The sequence below is a fragment of the Brassica napus genome, unplaced genomic scaffold (genome assembly GCF_020379485.1).
Source record: "Brassica napus cultivar Da-Ae unplaced genomic scaffold, Da-Ae ScsIHWf_1616;HRSCAF=2230, whole genome shotgun sequence".
Lineage (NCBI taxonomy): Eukaryota > Viridiplantae > Streptophyta > Magnoliopsida > Brassicales > Brassicaceae > Brassica > Brassica napus.
The window spans coordinates 79,347-97,826 of NW_026015033.1; the positions used below are offsets into that span (position 1 = coordinate 79,347).

Here is an 18,480-nt window from a genome sequence, read left to right on the forward strand (position 1 = left end):
TTTATACGATCGCGCGAGTGTGTTGTGTTTTATTGTTTAAGATGAGATCGAATGATAATTATAAGAATCAAACCTAACTCTCAAGTCTCAACATCACTCATCAATTTCGTCCCATTTTCCATTTGAACAAATCCTAGGGGTGGGCGTTCGGGTACCCGTTCGGGTTCGGGTCGGTTATTTCGGATTTCGGGTATTTCGATATAGAGGTGTAGAACCCGTTCGGGTATTTCTATACTTCGGGTCGGGTTCGGGTATTTTAGTTCGGATTCGGTTATTTCGGATCGGGTTCGGATATTTAGATTTTGAAGAAAAAAAATTAAAATTTCATTTTTCAAATTTCTTGTATTTAAAAATATAACTTTCACTTAACTAATTATTTATTTTTTAATAGATTGAATGGTTAATAAATTTGGACACAACATTTAAAAACTAAAAAAACATTATTTTTTTTTTTTAAAAAATTTTGGATGTAACTTTTTATTAATTTTTGAAATAAAAACTTGACAAGCATTTTAAGTGAGTAGCAAATCATATTACGTAATTGTATGTATATCATATGAACTTAAAGTATGTATAGTATCAATATAAATATTTTATATAAAATGAGAGATGTAAACTAGAATATAAGGTTAATTATACATATGTTCGGTTATCTTCGGATATCTATTCGGGTTCGGGTATTATCCGTTCGGATTCGGGTATCCAATCTCTCATAATTCAATACCCGTTCGGGTATTTTTGCTACTTCGGTTCGGATTTCGGTTCGGGTTTTTTCGGATCGGGTTCGGGTGCCACTTCGGATATCGGGTAAAGTGCCCACCCCTAACAAATCCTATGTAGGATAGACTAATTATTAAGCCAGATTAATTATTTTAATAAGATGTTAAAGTAATACCGTGGCTAATTATGTCACTACGTGTCTCCTTGCGTGTTCCCATGCAAAGTACAACGCAACACAAACCCATCATATTTTTCTAGATGCCATCTCCTTGGAACCCCCTCCGAATCTACTTTAATTTTATGGTTGCCTTTTATTTTATATTAGTATAAAGATCTGTATATGAATGTCTATAATTTTTTCCGAATGGGGATAGGACCACGATGTATTATGTCTGTTTGCTTCCCTTTTAATACTATTATTACACGTTTGTTAAAATATATACGCCGTTCAATTTGAGTATGACAAGAATACAAAAAAACCAGTTATATTTTGCTACTTGTTGATAAGTTATTGGTTAGCTAAGGAAGGCCTGTGTGAAAGTTTTTAATTGAAAGCATAGACAAAAAAAAACTTAACTTATTATACAAATGTTTCACAGGAACAAACACTTATCTTATACAACATATTATTTACTGTAACTTTTTTTTGTTTAAATTGTAAATTTCATATTAATGAAAGAAGACTGTACAAAAGTTCAATCTAAAAACTGTTCTACCATGGCAAAAAGAAAGGAAAAAAACAAGGTAGAACAAAATTATGGGTTGGCACCCCTGTGACTAAGTTATCCAAAGCGACATCTGAGATTTGAATTTCTTCTTGTCTCTCCTAGCTGTATGATGTTCGAACCTCCCTGTGGATTGTTCTTGACACTGCTTCAGCTGAAAGGTTGATTACAGTAATCTTATACCAATGTTAAATTAATGTTGTTCGTCCTTCTTTTCTAGAAAGAGGTACACCTAACTCCATTGGCACAAATTCGTCACAAATTCGTCTTTAGACATGAGATCATCGATCTTGTCCCCTCAATTAAGATTTTCAGATCTAGAGTCACGATCACCTTTAGTTAATTAAGATTCCACTAAATTAAAATCAGAATTGGTCATGATAATATATGAACCCTTCATCTCTTGGACCATGCCTAACATTGCCTTTTTTTCTTTCATTATGTGATATATATACTATATTTAGCACTTATTCATGATTGAAAGTTTGAAACCACAACTAAATTTGGGTTTTACCCAAAAAAAGAATAGGGATAAAAGAACAACTCCCTGGTTTGTACTTTGTAGTATAGTGGTAAGTATTTTCTTAACATTTACACCAACAATAATAATTTGGTGTAATACTTCTCCTTTGTACAAGTAGTAATACAAGAACACGTTTTTTAGCAAAATGCATCTAGGCTGAAAGGTTATATAGCAAATGATTCTTAACATATGAACATGTTCCTCGGAAAGAAGTTTTTCAAACACTACTATCCACTGGTTACTGCGCTGGACCAAAATATCAACACCTAATTGTTCGAAAATTCCTTACTTACGTATGAAATTAAACTCAAGATTTTTAAATTTTACAATGGGAATCCGTAACTGCTCATATGCAAATGCAAATACTTTACGTGATCTTCTTTTTGATTAAAAATAATAATGAACAAAATATCTGCTATTTAGGCCAAACAAAATCAGTTCAAGTACTAAAGTAGTAAACACACGGGTCAAAGTGATTATTAACTAACTACTAATTAATTATAGAAAATCAAATTATATGTTCAATTACTAAAGTAGTAAACCACGGGTCAAAGTGATTATTAACTAATCAACTGCTAATTAATTATAGAAAACCAAATTCTATGTTCAATTACCATTCCTCTTATATAGGCTTAAACCATATAAAGTTTCGAATATATATCCCGTTTTGTGCTAAGACCGAAATCAGAAGCATTACATTATAACTGATAAACCAAAATATAACTCCATGATAAATAAATATTGCTCAGTATTGTTCTATATTGTGGTATTACTGTATATAATAACTAAGAACGTCTAGAATTTCAAATTAATTAAAAACAATGATATTTTAACTAAAACTAGGTGTTTTGTCCGCGATGTGGGCTTAAACATTTTTATAAATTCTTGAAAAAGTTCTTTGTACACTATCTTCATTATACTAAAATAAATATTAAAATAACTCAATATTAAATTTTTAACTATATAATTAAAAAAAATTATTTGATAATATTTAGTTATATAATTTATGTTTTTAACTTTTTACTAAAATACTCTTTCAGATTACAATACAATATATATAAAAATTATCTTTTTAAGTATATTTTTAGATTTTTGATAATTCAATATTCTATTTTTAATTATATAATTAAGAATTTTATTTGATTAATATTTAGTTATATAATTTATATTTTTAACTTTTTACTAAAAGACTTTTTCAGATAACAATACAATATATACATAAATTATCTATGTTTAAATTATATTTTCAGATTTTTGATAATTCTTACTATTATTAATTTTAATCTATTATCTAATCAAATAAATTAAAATTCGTTTTTATTTTTGATTTATTTATACATTTTATTCATTAAGGGTATAACGATATTAACCACTCTAACTTTTAACGTGAGAGCTCGATTCTAAAAATTTACTTTAAAATAACTCAATATTATTTTTTAATTATAAATTAAAAATATTTGATTAATATTTAATTATATAATTTTATGTTAACTTTTTACTAAAATACTTTGTCAGATAACAATACAATATATATAAAAGTTATCTTTTTTAATTATATTTTTAGATTTTGGATAATTTAATACTCTATTTTAATTATATAACTAAGAATTTTATTTGATAATATTTTGTTATATCTTTATGTTTTTAACTTTTTACTAAAAGACTTTTTCAGATAACAATACGATATATACATAAATTATCACTGTTTTAATTATATTTTCATATTTTGGATAACTCTTACTATTATTAATTTTAATCAATTATCTAATCAAATAATTAAAATTTCGTTTTTATTTTTTAATTTATTTATACATTTATTCATTAAGGGTATAAACAATATTAACCACTCTAACTTTTAACGTGAAATCTCGATTCATAAAATTTACTTCACAAATAATAGTATAGATTACAACATTTCTTACAACACCCTTGTTACAAGAGAATTAAAATATTGCTTACTTTATATATAATAAAGTTTTATTATTTTTTATAATTATTAAAATATCTACTCGTGTTAGAATTTAAGATGCTTTGAAATTTTTATTTTGAAGTGATCATAAACTCTTAGATAGCTTAACAGTAATGTGAATAATACAGCATAATGAATTTTTTTTTTCAAGCATTTCATAGGAACAAAAACCCATGTGCGACGGTAGACAAACATAGCGTATCAACCAAACACTTGTCATCATCAAACTCCTATATAAAACCCTTCACACTTCTTCTTCATTTAACCAGCTCCATTAAAGTTTTATCAACATTCTATAGATACCACAAGAACCAGAGAGAGAGATGGACGTTAGAGGGGGATGTTGCATAGCAAGATATGGTGGTTACGGTGGTCGCTACGGTCTCTCCAAGGCCGACCGAATCATGCTTCGGTTCCGACCAATTGCTCCCAAACCATCCAGCGACGGCGGCGGTGGATCTCCCGGCGCCGGAAAGTATTGCTCCTCTACAACAAGCGGTGGCAGCTCCGATGTATCCAGTAACACAAAGAGAGGAAAGAGGAAGTATCATAAGGAGAGTTCTGGCGTTAACTCCCGGAGGTGCAAACAAGAGGAAGAGACCGAACACTAGAACGGCTGTTACCTTGTCTCTTTTACCAGATCTGAATGTATCTCCGGTGGAGAAGCAGAGGCAAAACGGTCCATTATGGCTAAGCTTCAGCGGCGGAGACCATGAGATGCTAACACCGTACAAGACGGCGGAGATCTCGCAAGAACGGTGGTGGTCTCGTCGTGTGTGACGGTTGAGCGTGTGACCGACGCGTGGACTAACGGTTATGGTTTAGGGAAGACCGACGACGAGAAGAAGTTGAATCTAGCGAGAGAGGCTTGTCCAGGGTTATATCGGACGGTGTTGGGAGAGTCACGTGGACCAACAAGGCGTATAGGAAGATGGCGAAGGAAGATATTAATATTCCGGTGGAGGACGGTGCACCGGGGATGAGTTATGATAATTTTCACGTGATCGTACGGTTGGTGATGAAGGAGAGGCCCATGCTCACGTACCCGGCGTTCACATGCAGCGTGAGGCTACAGTATACGTGTCAAGATCGTGAGAGAGGTTCAGTCACTGTGCCTTGTGATGTGTGGAGGATGGACGATGGAGGTTGCGTGGAAGCTTGACGTTTAAGACCGCTTTGTGCCTGTAACGTGTATGAGACAATGATTCATCCGAATATATATACCTACCGGCACAGTGTTTGATTCATCCGATGTGCTTTGAACCGGCCATGTGTTGGATTCAGTGGTGATTGATGAATGGTCCCAATAATATACAGATGGCCAACGTATAACACAAAGTAGCTAGTACTAAACTCTGGTTATTTATATTTGCACCTTGAACATATGTTCTTAGTCTGGTTGTTTATTTCGTTAGGATCTTGTTGTTGCTCTTATGCTTATTATATCTCTCTTGACCTTTGATGCTTTAATTGAAAATCTCAAGTTTATGCTTTTAAGTTTTAAAGAAAGTTGTATATGTATATGTCTTTGAATCATAAAGTTCTCTTCACCACATTATTTACTTAATAGTAGTGTGCCATAGCAAATATAACATTCTTCACGATCACAAGCCATACCAAAAATCACGTAGCTACTACTAATGGACTACCTCATGATATTCATGAATGGGTCTGGGTTTTCATAGGGACCTCAAAATCAAAAGTAAGTACCACAAGATCTATTCAACACTTTGTATCAGCCCGAAGTTCAAGTAAGTTTTCTAGTATCAGCTCTCAAGTAAACAATTCATATAATAACTTTTGTTGTATCCCAAAGACAGAAAACATAAAAACATAGATGAGACCACTTATTCAGAAGATTTTAATGTCTAGTGGACTCTATAATATGTCTTCATAACACCCTTCCAACAGCTTTAAACTCTTGTACCCCATAACAAAATTAACATTCAAGTTCATTCGAGGTTTAAAAAAAGATGCTGAAACCTCAAGAATCTGCAGTAAAGAAAAGATGCTGGAAAACAAGTGGGTAAACTGCACCAGACAATCACAGCAGGAACATGTAGAAGTTGGCAAAGTTATAGATTATGTACATATATATAGTCCATTCTCTGGTTCACAAGCATCCATTGGCTTGCAAGATTTACATAGTTAGGAGACTATATATACTTCCACCTAAATAGACACCAAAACCAGAAGTAGAGTTTGATCCTAAGAACTGAAATGCCTCTGATTTCAGTTTACAAAAAAAAAAAAAAAAAAAAAACAGAAAAGCCTTTGATTATATAAAGACAGAAACTAGGCTTCATCCTTGTAGGTTCAACATTGTTGTCCTCTACACTGAGCAATGCAAATTTCTCTAACTTAGTTTGTTGGGTGAGGAGAGTTAAGCTACAAACATCTCAAGAGACATACAAAAAAAAGTGGATTATATATTCACTTAATTAAACCGGAATCTAAATCCCGGTTAATCTCTAGAACCGGTCGGTATACGGAATCTCAATTTCCTCGGGAGGAAGCTCCCAGTTATCATCCTCTTCAACTTCTCTTCTGCTCTTAGTGACTTCTGAGGGAGCTGAATGCTGTTTAGGTTTAGGGTTTGGCCTCCGTTTACGATACTTCTTAGCAGCTTCTTTGGTCTTACGCTTCCTCTTCTCCTGGGCGCTCTCGAAGAACCGCCTCCTCCTCGTCTCCTGCAGCACGCCCGCTCTGAACACCGATCTCTTGAAATCGTTCACCAGCTGCTCCTCCGTCTCGCCGTCTTTCGGCACCACCTCCACGTTGTAGTTCCCCGACTTGAAGAAGACGAGGTTCGCGTTCGCCAGCGAAGGGTACGCCACGCGGTTGGTGACGTCATCGTGATCAGACTTGAAGGAGAGCTGGGGAGATGGTCTAGTGAAAGTAGGTTTCAGACTCGGTGGGGACGGCGAGAGAGACGGCGAGAGAGGAGACGAGAAAAGACATCGGAGAGGGAAGCCATCGATTTTTAAGCGCAAAACGACGACGTTCTGATGGTAAATACTTTGTATCTGACCTAAACGAAGTCGTTTTAGTTTCGAAATATTTGTTTATCTGCCGAACGACGCCGTTTAACCGTTGATGAAGTGAAGATTGAGGATCTTCTGAGATAAATGTTTTATTCTCCAACTATTTTTATAATCGGCACATTTCCATTAAATTACGTTTTGCCTAAAAATAGTTTTTAAACTAATTGTTAAGTATACAAAATTGGATATGGAAATAATTAACTATTAACAAATAAATAGAGACCCAACAATTTTTTTTGTCAATTTTTCAATATTAACTATTTTAATCTCAATTTTACAAATAATTTTACACATGTAATAGTTACATATACTTATTAAATAGGCTGATTACTAATCGCGGGGGAAAAAACTATATTTTACTGTCATGATACATATAAAATTTCAAGTCAATCTATTTCTATAAATTCGAGTTAGGAAAAATTATGAAGTTGGATGAAATACATGTCTGCTTACTTATAAAGCTTGTTTTATGTTCCAAACTTGATGTTATCATTGATATGTATGACGATTCATAGAGAAATCACTATTCCTATCCTGTGAAATGATGAATCATCTGTTTCTACAAAGCTTACATTAAGTATCATATTCATCTTTGGAAACCCAGCTGATATCCATAGTAACTGAGCTTCCCTCATAACCACCAAAAGTGACACTCTCGTTTGCGCATGTGCAATAAGCCAATGTTTGAGAAGATGTCCATCTTACGACGGCTTTGTTTTCTTCCAGTTTTAACAATCCGACGCAACACTTGCGTCCCAGTTTCTTTTCTCTGTAAGAACAACACAAACAAAGTGACCAAAGACTCTTAAATAACAAAGCAATGAGGGGAAGAAAAACGCAGAGAACATCATAAAGGTACCTTTGGTGTAAGAAGACCAGCAGATAAAAGAGTGGGAAGCATCAAGGTTAGTATTGAAACAGCGAGGTAGAAGACACCCGATTTCTTCTGCAGGAATTAGCATAGACTCATATGTTAAAGAAAAAAACTGATGATATTTTATTTTTTGATTGGTTTCAATGTGCTTTAACATATAAAGCATGGTAGAAGATGCAAATAAAAACATATTTTCACTAAGAAGCTCAAAAAAAAAAAACTGATAATATAATGTCTTTTAATGGTTTCAATGTGCTTAAACATAATTATTAATAACTAACAGCCTCGTTGGCACACATTAGTAACACTAGGGTGACTTGACAGATCTTACCTTGCCTCCTTTAGGAAACGGTTTGTTTTTCCAGTACAGGATGAGCATCACAGAACTGTCTTAAGAAGTGTTCTTCAATCATATAAAAATCAAAAATCAAAAAACAAAGAGGATAATTTAGAGAGACATTGTAGTAGTTTAATGAGTAAAGGCTTCTCAGTAAGGAGAGTCATACCATGAAGACGGCTAGCTGCAGGACCTTGACTCACTGGGAGGAAAAAGTATTCGCAAGACTCTGACCAAACAAATAAACACACTCAAAGTAAGCTTTTCTCCTTGGAGAAAATTACTAATAGAAGCAATAAAGAAGGTAATAACCTCGCAGAGATGACGGTTTTTAGCAGCAGCTGCAGGGTTACACTTACTCTTCCCCTTCTTGGAACTCATCAACACAAAATCACAATGCAACGCACCACACAGATCCGCCAAACACTTTGTACCAGTCTAAAAAACAATCAATTAAGTTATAATCAGCTCAGAGCATTCAAAACAGAGAGCATAGAACCCACCGCATACCGTATTCAGAAGGTTATAGTGTCTAGTGGCGAAGTGCTGGTCAAGAAACTTCTCTCGTTGAAACTCTTCCTGCAGTAACCGCATTTCCACTCGTATATATCCACGTGGACCTTGTGCTGTTCTTGGTCTCTGTAGAGGTCGTTGTCGGGATGGAGCCTGCACTTGTTTGGGATCTGGTATCTTCCCTTTCAACAAACGGCGTCAAGTACTGTAAAGAAGAAACACTAAATCTTCACAAACGGCGTCAAATAAGATAGTAACAAGAGAAGAATCTCTAACTTACATCTTGTATAATCTGCCAAGCTGCTCTACTTCTATGTCGGGAACAGTGTATCTCTGGAGCATTACCTTCTCTAAGTTCCACGACAAGAGAGAATCAGTACACAAACAGAAGCTTAAGAGCTAAATCTAAAACTGGAACTAATCTACACAAAGGCTTATCACTACAACTAGTAAACAACAAATCTTCAGTTTATGTTTTGTTTTTGTTTTTGTCTGTATAGAGACAAAGAGTTAAAATCAATGTATCTCTGTAGCATTACCTTCTTCCTTACCAGATCTAAGTTAGTTCCACGACAAAAAGAATCAAAAACAAAACAGAAGCTTAAGAGCTTAAAGTTTAATCTAAAACTGGAAATAATCTACACAAAGGCTTATCACTACAGTTAGTCAACAACAAATCTCAGTTTATGTTGTGTTTTTTTTGTCTGTATAGAGACAATGAGTTAGAATCTAAGTTCAACGACAAGGAAGAATCAATACAAAACAGAAGCTTAAGGCTTATCACTAAAACTAGTCAACATCAAAAGTTCCAGTTATGTTTGGTCTGTAGAGAGACAAGGAGTTGCCGGAGCTTTACCTGGTAGATTCAGATTCTCCCAACACCTACAGAGAGAAGATTCACTGGATTATAGATCAGAAAATTGCAAAATCAGATGAACGGTGGTGGAACACGTGATTTTTCGTTTTTACATTTACCTTAGGGAATAAGAAGGGTAAACAGTAAACTCTAAAGGTGAAATCTCGATTCATAAAATTTACTTCACAAATAATAGTATAGATTACAAACACGACACAAAGCTTGTTACAAGAGATCTTCATATGCTATTTATTGTTTTATTATATAATTATTTAAAATATCTACTTGTTAGAATTTAAGATGCTTTGAAATTTTTAATTTTGAAGTGATCATAAACTCTTAGATAGCTTAACAGTAATGTGATAATACAGCATAATGAATTTTTTTTTTCAAGCATTTCATAGGAACAAAAACCCATGTGCGACGGTAGACAAACATAGCGTATCAACCAAACACTTGTCATCATCAAACTCCTATATAAAACACGTTTTTCATTTACCAGCTCCATTAAAGCTTTTTATCAACATTCTATAGATACCACAAGAACTAGAGAGAGATGGACGTTAGAGGGGGATGTTGCATAGCAAGATATGGTGGTTACGGTGGTCGCTACGGTCTCTCCAAGGCCGACCGAATCATGCTTCGGTTCCGACCAATTGCTCCAAACCATCCAGCGACGGCGGCTGGATCTCCCGGCGCCGGAAAGTATTGCTCCTCTACAACAAGCGGTGGCAGCTCCGATGTATCCAGTAACACAAAGAGAGGAAAGATTTAGTTTCGTTATAGCGTTCTGCCGTAAAGGTGCAACAAAGGAGAGACCGAACACTAGAACGGCTGTTACCTTGTCTCTTTTACCAGATCTGAATGTATCTCCGGTGGAGAAGCAGAGGCAAAACGGTCCATTATGGCTAAGCTTCAGCGGCGGAGACCATGAGATGCTAACACCGTACAAGACGGCGGAGATCTCGCAAAGAACGGTGGTGGTCTCGTCGTGTGTGACGGTTGAGCGTGTGACCGACGCGTGGACTAACGGTTATGGTTTAGGGAAGACCGACGACGAGAAGAAGTTGAATCTAGCGAGAGAGGCTTGTCCAGGGTTTATCGGACGGTGTTGGGAGAGTCACGTGGACCAACAAGGCGTATAGGAAGATGGCGAAGGAAGATATTAATATTCCGGTGGAGGACGGTGCACCGGGGATGAGTTATGATAATTTTCACGTGATCGTACGGTTGGTGATGAAGGAGAGGCCCATGCTCACGTACCCGGCGTTCACATGCAGCGTGAGGCTACAGTATACGTGTCAAGATCGTGAGAGAGGTTCAGTCACTGTGCCTTGTGATGTGTGGAGGATGGACGATGGAGGTTTTGCGTGGAAGCTTGACGTTAAGACCGCTTTGTGCCTGTAACGTTGTATGAGACAATGATTCATCCGAATATATATACCTACCGGCACAGTGTTTGATTCATCCGATGTGCTTTGAACCGGCCATGTGTTGGATTCAGTGGTGATTGATGAATGGTCCCAATAATATACAGATGGCCAACGTATAACACAAAGTAGCTAGTACTAAACTCTGGTTATTTATATTTGCACCTTGAACATATGTTCTTAGTCTGGTTGTTTATTTCGTTAGGATCTTGTTGTTGCTCTTATGCTTATTATATCTCTCTTGACCTTTGATGCTTTAATTGAAAATCTCAAGTTTATGCTTTTAAGTTTTAAAAGAAAGTTGTATATGTATATGTCTTTTGAATCATAAAGTTCTCTTCACCACATTATTTACTTAATAGTAGTGTGCCATAGCAAATATAACATTCTTCACGATCACAAGCCCATACCAAAAATCACGTAGCTACTACTAATGGACTACCTCATGATATTCATGAATGGGTCTTGGGTTTTCATAGGGACCTCAAAATCAAAAGTAAGTACCACAAGATCTATTCAACACTTTGTATCAGCCCGAAGTTCAAGTAAGTTTTCTAGTATCAGCTCTCAAGTAAACATTCATATAATAACTTTTGTTGTATCCCAAAGACAGAAAACATAAAAACATAGATGAGACCACTTTATTCAGAAGATTTTAATGTCTAGTGGACTCTATAATATGTCTTCATAACACCCTTCCAACAGCTTTAAACTCTTGTACCCCATAACAAAATTAACATTCAAGTTCATTCGAGGTTTAAAAAAAGATGCTGAAACCTCAAGAATCTGCAGTAAAGAAAAGATGCTGGAAACAAGTGGGTAAACTGCACCAGACAATCACAGCAGGAACATGTAGAAGTTGGCAAAGTTATAGATTATGTACATATATATAGTCCATTCTCTGGTTCACAAAGCATCCATTGGCTTGCAAGATTTACATAGTTAGGAGACTATATATACTTCCACCTAAATAGACACCAAAACCAGAAGTAGAGTTTGATCCTAAGAACTGAAATGCCTCTGATTTCAGTTTACAAAAAAAAAAAAAAAAAAAACAGAAAAGCCTTTGATTATATAAAGACAGAAACTAGGCTTCATCCTTGTAGGTTCAACATTGTTGTCCTCTACACTGAGCAATGCAAATTTCTCTAACTTAGTTTGTTGGGTGAGGAGAGTTAAGCTACAAACATCTCAAGAGACATACAAAAAAAAGTGGATTATATATTCACTTAATTAAACCGGAATCTAAATCCCGGTTAATCTCTAGAACCGGTCGGTATACGGAATCTCAATTTCCTCGGGAGGAAGCTCCCAGTTATCATCCTCTTCAACTTCTCTTCTGCTCTTAGTGACTTCTGAGGGAGCTGAATGCTGTTTAGGTTTAGGGTTTGGCCTCCGTTTACGATACTTCTTAGCAGCTTCTTTGGTCTTACGCTTCCTCTTCTCCTGGGCGCTCTCGAAGAACCGCCTCCTCCTCGTCTCCTGCAGCACGCCCGCTCTGAACACCGATCTCTTGAAATCGTTCACCAGCTGCTCCTCCGTCTCGCCGTCTTTCGGCACCACCTCCACGTTGTAGTTCCCCGACTTGAAGAAGACGAGGTTCGCGTTCGCCAGCGAAGGGTACGCCACGCGGTTGGTGACGTCATCGTGATCAGACTTGAAGGAGAGCTGGGGAGATGGTCTAGTGAAAGTAGGTTTCAGACTCGGTGGGGACGGCGAGAGAGACGGCGAGAGGAGACGAGAAAAGACATCGGAGAGGGAAGCCATCGATTTTTAAGCGCAAAACGACGACGTTCTGATGGTAAATACTTTGTATCTGACCTAAACGAAGTCGTTTTAGTTTCGAAATATTTGTTTATCTGCCGAACGACGCCGTTTTAACCGTTGATGAAGTGAAGATTGAGGATCTTCTGAGATAAATGTTTTATTCTCCAACTATTTTTATAATCGGCACATTTCCATTAAATTACGTTTTGCCTAAAAATAGTTTTTAAACTAATTGTTAAGTATACAAAATTGGATATGGAAATAATTAACTATTAACAAATAAATAGAGACCCAACAATTTTTTTTTGTCAATTTTTCAATATTAACTATTTTAATCTCAATTTTACAAATAATTTTACACATGTAATAGTTACATATACTTATTAAATAGGCTGATTACTAATCGCGGGGAAAAAACTATATTTTACTGTCATGATACATATAAAATTTCAAGTCAATCTATTTCTATAAATTCGAGTTAGGAAAAATTATGAAGTTGGATGAAATACATGTCTGCTTACTTATAAAGCTTGTTTTATGTTCCAAACTTGATGTTATCATTGATATGTATGACGATTCATAGAGAAATCACTATTCCTATTCCTGTGAAATGATGAATCATCTGTTTCTACAAAGCTTACATTAAGTATCATATTCATCTTTGGAAACCCAGCTGATATCCATAGTAACTGAGCTTCCCTCATAACCACCAAAAGTGACACTCTCGTTTGCGCATGTGCAATAAGCCAATGTTTGAGAAGATGTCCATCTTACGACGGCTTTGTTTTCTTCCCAGTTTTAACAATCCGACGCAACACTTGCGTCCCAGTTCTCTTTTCTCTGTAAGAACAACACAAACAAAGTGACCAAAGACTCTTAAATAACAAAGCAATGAGGGGAAGAAAAACGCAGAGAACATCATAAAGGTACCTTTGGTGTAAGAAGACCAGCAGATAAAAGAGTGGGAGAAGCATCAAGGTTAGTATTGAAACAGCGAGGTAGAAGACACCCGATTTCTTCTGCAGGAATTAGCATAGACTCATATGTTAAAGAAAAAAACTGATGATATTTTATTTTTTGATTGGTTTCAATGTGCTTTAACATATAAAGCATGGTAGAAGATGCAAATAAAAACATATTTTCACTAAGAAGCTCAAAAAAAAAAACTGATAATATAATGTCTTTTTAATGGTTTCAATGTGCTTAAACATAATTATTAATAACTAACAGCCTCGTTTGGCACACATTAGTAACACTAGGGTGACTTGACAGATCTTACCTTGCCTCCTTTAGGAAACGGTTTGTTTTTTCCAGTACAGGTATGAGCATCACAGAACTGTCTTAAGAAGTGTTCTTCAATCATATAAAAATCAAAAATCAAAAAACAAAGAGGATAATTTAGAGAGACATTGTAGTAGTTTAATGAGTAAAGGCTTCTCAGTAAGGAGAGTCATACCATGAAGACGGCTAGCTGCAGGACCTTGACTCACTGGGAAACAAGTATTCGCAAGACTCTGACCAAACAAATAAACACACTCAAAGTAAGCTTTTCTCCTTGGAGAAAATTACTAAAATAGAAGCAATAAAGAAGGTAATAACCTCGCAGAGATGACGGTTTTTAGCAGCAGCTGCAGGGTTACACTTACTCTTCCCCTTCTTGGAACTCATCAACACAAAATCACAATGCAACGCACCACACAGATCCGCCAAACACTTTGTACCAGTCTAAAAAACAATCAATTAAGTTATAATCAGCTCAGAGCATTCAAAACAGAGAGCATAGACCACCACCGCATACCGTATTCAGAAGGTTATAGTGTCTAGTGGCGAAGTGCTGGTCAAGAAACTTCTCCTCGTTGAAACTCTTCCTGCAGTAACCGCATTTCCACTCGTATATATCCACGTGGACCTTGTGCTGTTCTTGGTCTCTGTAGAGGTCGTTGTCGGGATGGAGCCTGCACTTGTTTGGGATCTGGTATCTTTCCCTTTCAACAAACGGCGTCAAGTACTGTAAAGAAGAAACACTAAATCTTCACAAACGGCGTCAAATAAGATAGTAACAAGAGAAGAATCTCTAACTTACATCTTGTATAATCTGCCAAGCTGCTCTACTTCTATGTCGGGAACAGTGTATCTCTGGAGCATTACCTTCTCTAAGTTCCACGACAAGAGAGAATCAGTACAAAACAGAAGCTTAAGAGCTAAATCTAAAACTGGAACTAATCTACACAAAGGCTTATCACTACAACTAGTAAACAACAAATCTTCAGTTTATGTTTTGTTTTTGTTTTTGTCTGTATAGAGACAAAGAGTTAAAATCAATGTATCTCTGTAGCATTACCTTCTTCCTTACCAGATCTAAGTTAGTTCCACGACAAGAAAGAATCAAAAACAAAACAGAAGCTTAAGAGCTTAAAGTTTAATCTAAAACTGGAAATAATCTACACAAAGGCTTATCACTACAGTTAGTCAACAACAAATCTTCAGTTTATGTTTTGTTTTTTTTTGTCTGTATAGAGACAATGAGTTAGAATCTAAGTTCAACGACAAGGAAGAATCAATACAAAACAGAAGCTTAAGGCTTATCACTAAAACTAGTCAACATCAAAAGTTCCAGTTATGTTTTGTCTGTAGAGAGACAAGGAGTTGCCGGAGCTTTACCTGGTAGATTCAGATTCTCCCAACACCTACAGAGAGAAGATTCACTGGATTATAGATCAGAAAATTGCAAAATCAGATGAACGGTGGTGGAACACGTGAGCTTCGTTCGTTACAGTACCTGAGAGAGAAGAAGAAGAGGAAAGAGTAAGAGGAGGAGGAGGGGAATCACGGGACTTGACTCCTTTAGTCTTCCCATCGAAGAGAAGAGACGCAAGTGACGACGACGACGAAAGCTTCCTTACGAGAGATCTTCATTGCTATTTGTTGTTTCGGTATATAATTTTGTAGGCCCAATGGGCTTTTACTAATTCAAACGATGTTGGGCTGTTTTTTTTGTTGTTGTCTCTCTCAATTTTCTACATGTTTTTTGTTTTTTTGTTGTCTCTCTCAATTTTCTACATTTTTAAATAACTTGGTTCATTAAAAAAAAAATATTCTTAAGTTTTATTTAAAATCATAAATATACCGTTTTAATAGAGTTGAAAAAGCGGTGTTTGCATCTGACTGCTCTCAACTAGTGAAGATGGTGTATACACCAACAGAATGGCCGACGTTCACTACAGTTTCTACGAGGTAAGGAATTTTTTCATCCCTTCACTATTCAGCATATTCCGAGAGCACAAAATACAATGGCGGACAAGCTGGTACGGGGTGCTAGAAATCAGCCTGCTGCTATGGTTTATGTTGATTTGATTCTTCCAAAGTGGCTCTTAGATCAGGAATCTATTTAGTTTCGTTATAGCCTTTTGCCGTAAAAAAATAGAGTTGAAAAAGCTACAACCCATTTTAAAATAAACCATTTTAGTTATTAACCTTTAAACTAGAACCAAAAAATTCATTATTTGTGTTTAAAAATCAATTTTAATACTGTAAAAAATCAACCATTAAACATAATTAGCGAAATTAAATAATTATCTATTAACAGAGCTAAAATAGTTAAAATCAGAGTTTTTTCTTATCAAATCTGAAAGTGGAGAATTAGAATGGTTAATTTTCTTTAATGATTTTATCAATTTGTACTTTTTTAAAAAAATTTAAAAAAATTTCTTTTCAGTTGGGGGAAATACGCGGGAAATGAGTTTGATTTGGTTAAAGCTGTTGTCAACGACCAACGACGTGTTTCCCTCTAAATGTTTTTCTCGTCTCTCTCTCTCTCTCTCTCTCTCGCCTATATTACAACTTCATTCTCTTCTCTCTCCTCCCACCTCTCTCTTTCTCTGTCTCTACATCTTGATATTGAAAGAAACAATGGCTACGGTAAGAACAAACACACACACCTCATCTCTTTTGATCATCATCATCATCTTCATCTCTCTCTGTTTGATTTGGTGCAGGAGAACAAAGGAAGGCCATTGCCGAAGTTTGGTGAATGGGACGTGAACAATCCTGCATCGGCAGAAGGATTCACTGTCATTTTCAGCAAAGCTAGCGACGAGAAGAAGACCAAGAAAGCATCTGGTGCAGTCCCTAATAGTCAGAGAAATCAAAACTCCGATCAAAACAACCACCATGATTCTCAAAATTCAAAACCTAAGGTAGTTTTACTTTTCTTTCTCATCACATTCAACTTCTTAGTGTACGTTCGTTCCTGAATAGCACAGATTGCTAACCTGATCTTATGTTCTCTGAGCAGAAGAAATGGCTTTGCTTCCGTTGATTCCTGCCTTCTTCTGAAGAATCCGAGGATCATGAAGCTGAACAAGTTAGCAGAAGATACACACAACACAGCTTTCTTCTCCTCTGCTGATATTATACATTTTTGTTTCTTAATTTTATTTTGCCCACATTTTGGCCACAATGGATATAAAGATTTGTCTCCTGGCTCCTCCTAAGAACTTGTTTTTGATGGAAATATAATTGAGGACAACAGTCCTTTTCAGACATAATTAATGCTATTGTTTCCTATCAATGTAACAAGACTATATAAAATGGTTTCTCAATAGCCTTCCAATAGCTTTAAACTCCTCTACCCCATAACAAATTAACATTCAAGTTCACATATATGTTGTGAGCTTCGAAAAAGATTGATGACACCACCTGAAGAATCTGCAGTAAAAGGATGCTGGAAACAAGTGAGTGGAAACTACACCAGACAATAACAGCAGGTAACATGTGTCCTGAACATTCATTTAACAATGGTAAACCGGTTTTAAACCGTATTATTTAATGATCCGATTTACATTTACTGTCTGTTACTGAAATCTTTTTTTCTTTTTAATGGTGGGAAAACTAAATTTCAAATTTTGAGCAATTTGTATTGTAATAATTAGGGTTAATCCGCAAGAGGCGACGCATCTCTCTCGATTAGATCCGATTCACCTTCAAACCGAAGCTCCGATCAATGTCGAGAGAGAGGATCAAACGTGAGTTCATATGCTTTGAACTAGACCACTGCCTGGTCTGTTCACTTTGCTTCTTTTCTTGTTATTACATATCTATCTATTCATATAGGCTCTTCTTTAAGATCATCTTTTAGTTTTGTGATTGTGATTTCTTATCAGAACAATTAATCTTCAGGTGAGTTGTTGGGGGCAGACCTTGCTCTTTTTTTTTTTGTTGACACACTAGTTAAAGCTAAGGCACCTTGCATTGATGAAACTCTTGGTTAGTCTTTTGTCCATGTATATTAGTCACAACACATCAATTTACTTACTGATGAGTTTGCGTCAGATCGTATCAGGTGTATCTTCAAGTTGTTTCCTAGGGTTCCTGTTCCACCTCATTTGGTAGATGTCAGTGACGATGAAGATGTCTAAAACCTTCAAGAATCTCTTGGGGAAGCTTAGATCACAGGCTGAAAACTTGACTTCCTTCTTGAGAGCTGACATAAAGTAAAACCCAAAACACTTAGTCTTGAGTTCTCTCTTTTGTGTTTAGAGTAATCTTCTGGAAACGTTAGTTACCTTCTCTTAGATCTTAGTCTTCTTTTTAGTCTTTTTGTTGTTACCTAAAGAACTATGATGGCCGATCCAGGTTGTAGAGGGATGCATTGCCTCTTTTCAATATGTTAAAGAGTGAAATTCAAGTCTTGCTTAGAGAGAGAACCGCTGCTTAACGAGGT

General features: G+C 35.9%; 3 protein-coding genes and 4 pseudogenes across 3 annotated transcripts; 3 read left to right on the top strand and 4 right to left on the bottom strand.

The window, feature by feature from the left end:
- The first annotated feature begins 4,227 nt into the window (after positions 1-4,227).
- On the top strand, positions 4,228-5,106 carry LOC125598052 (annotated as a pseudogene).
- Positions 5,107-6,191: 1,085 nt separating this feature from the next.
- Positions 6,192-7,010, bottom strand: LOC125598056 (annotated as a pseudogene).
- A 1,396-nt stretch (positions 7,011-8,406) lies between these two features.
- Positions 8,407-10,069, bottom strand: LOC125598053 (annotated as a pseudogene).
- Positions 10,070-10,117: 48 nt separating this feature from the next.
- On the top strand, positions 10,118-11,341 carry LOC125598044 (annotated as a pseudogene).
- A 426-nt stretch (positions 11,342-11,767) lies between these two features.
- Positions 11,768-13,066, bottom strand: LOC125598046 (30S ribosomal protein S21, chloroplastic-like). The gene has a single exon (XM_048772416.1). The coding sequence runs from the start codon at positions 12,756-12,758 to the stop codon at positions 12,255-12,257; it is 504 nt and encodes a 167-aa protein (XP_048628373.1). The 5' UTR covers positions 12,759-13,066; the 3' UTR covers positions 11,768-12,254.
- A 188-nt stretch (positions 13,067-13,254) lies between these two features.
- Positions 13,255-15,678, bottom strand: LOC125598045. The gene is made up of 9 exons (XM_048772415.1): positions 15,538-15,678; positions 15,420-15,445; positions 14,842-14,911; positions 14,557-14,766; positions 14,358-14,483; positions 14,215-14,272; positions 14,038-14,111; positions 13,689-13,777; positions 13,255-13,598 (listed from the first exon to the last, which is right to left on the bottom strand). Exons 1-9 carry the CDS (start codon positions 15,613-15,615, stop codon positions 13,529-13,531), a joined length of 801 nt encoding a protein of 266 aa, XP_048628372.1. The 5' UTR covers positions 15,616-15,678; the 3' UTR covers positions 13,255-13,528.
- Positions 15,679-16,461: 783 nt separating this feature from the next.
- Positions 16,462-17,537, top strand: LOC106425928. Its single transcript, XM_013866644.3, has 3 exons — positions 16,462-16,676; positions 16,754-16,954; positions 17,053-17,537. Exons 1-3 carry the CDS (start codon positions 16,494-16,496, stop codon positions 17,074-17,076), a joined length of 408 nt encoding a protein of 135 aa, XP_013722098.2. The 5' UTR covers positions 16,462-16,493; the 3' UTR covers positions 17,077-17,537.
- Positions 17,538-18,480: the final 943 nt, after the last annotated feature.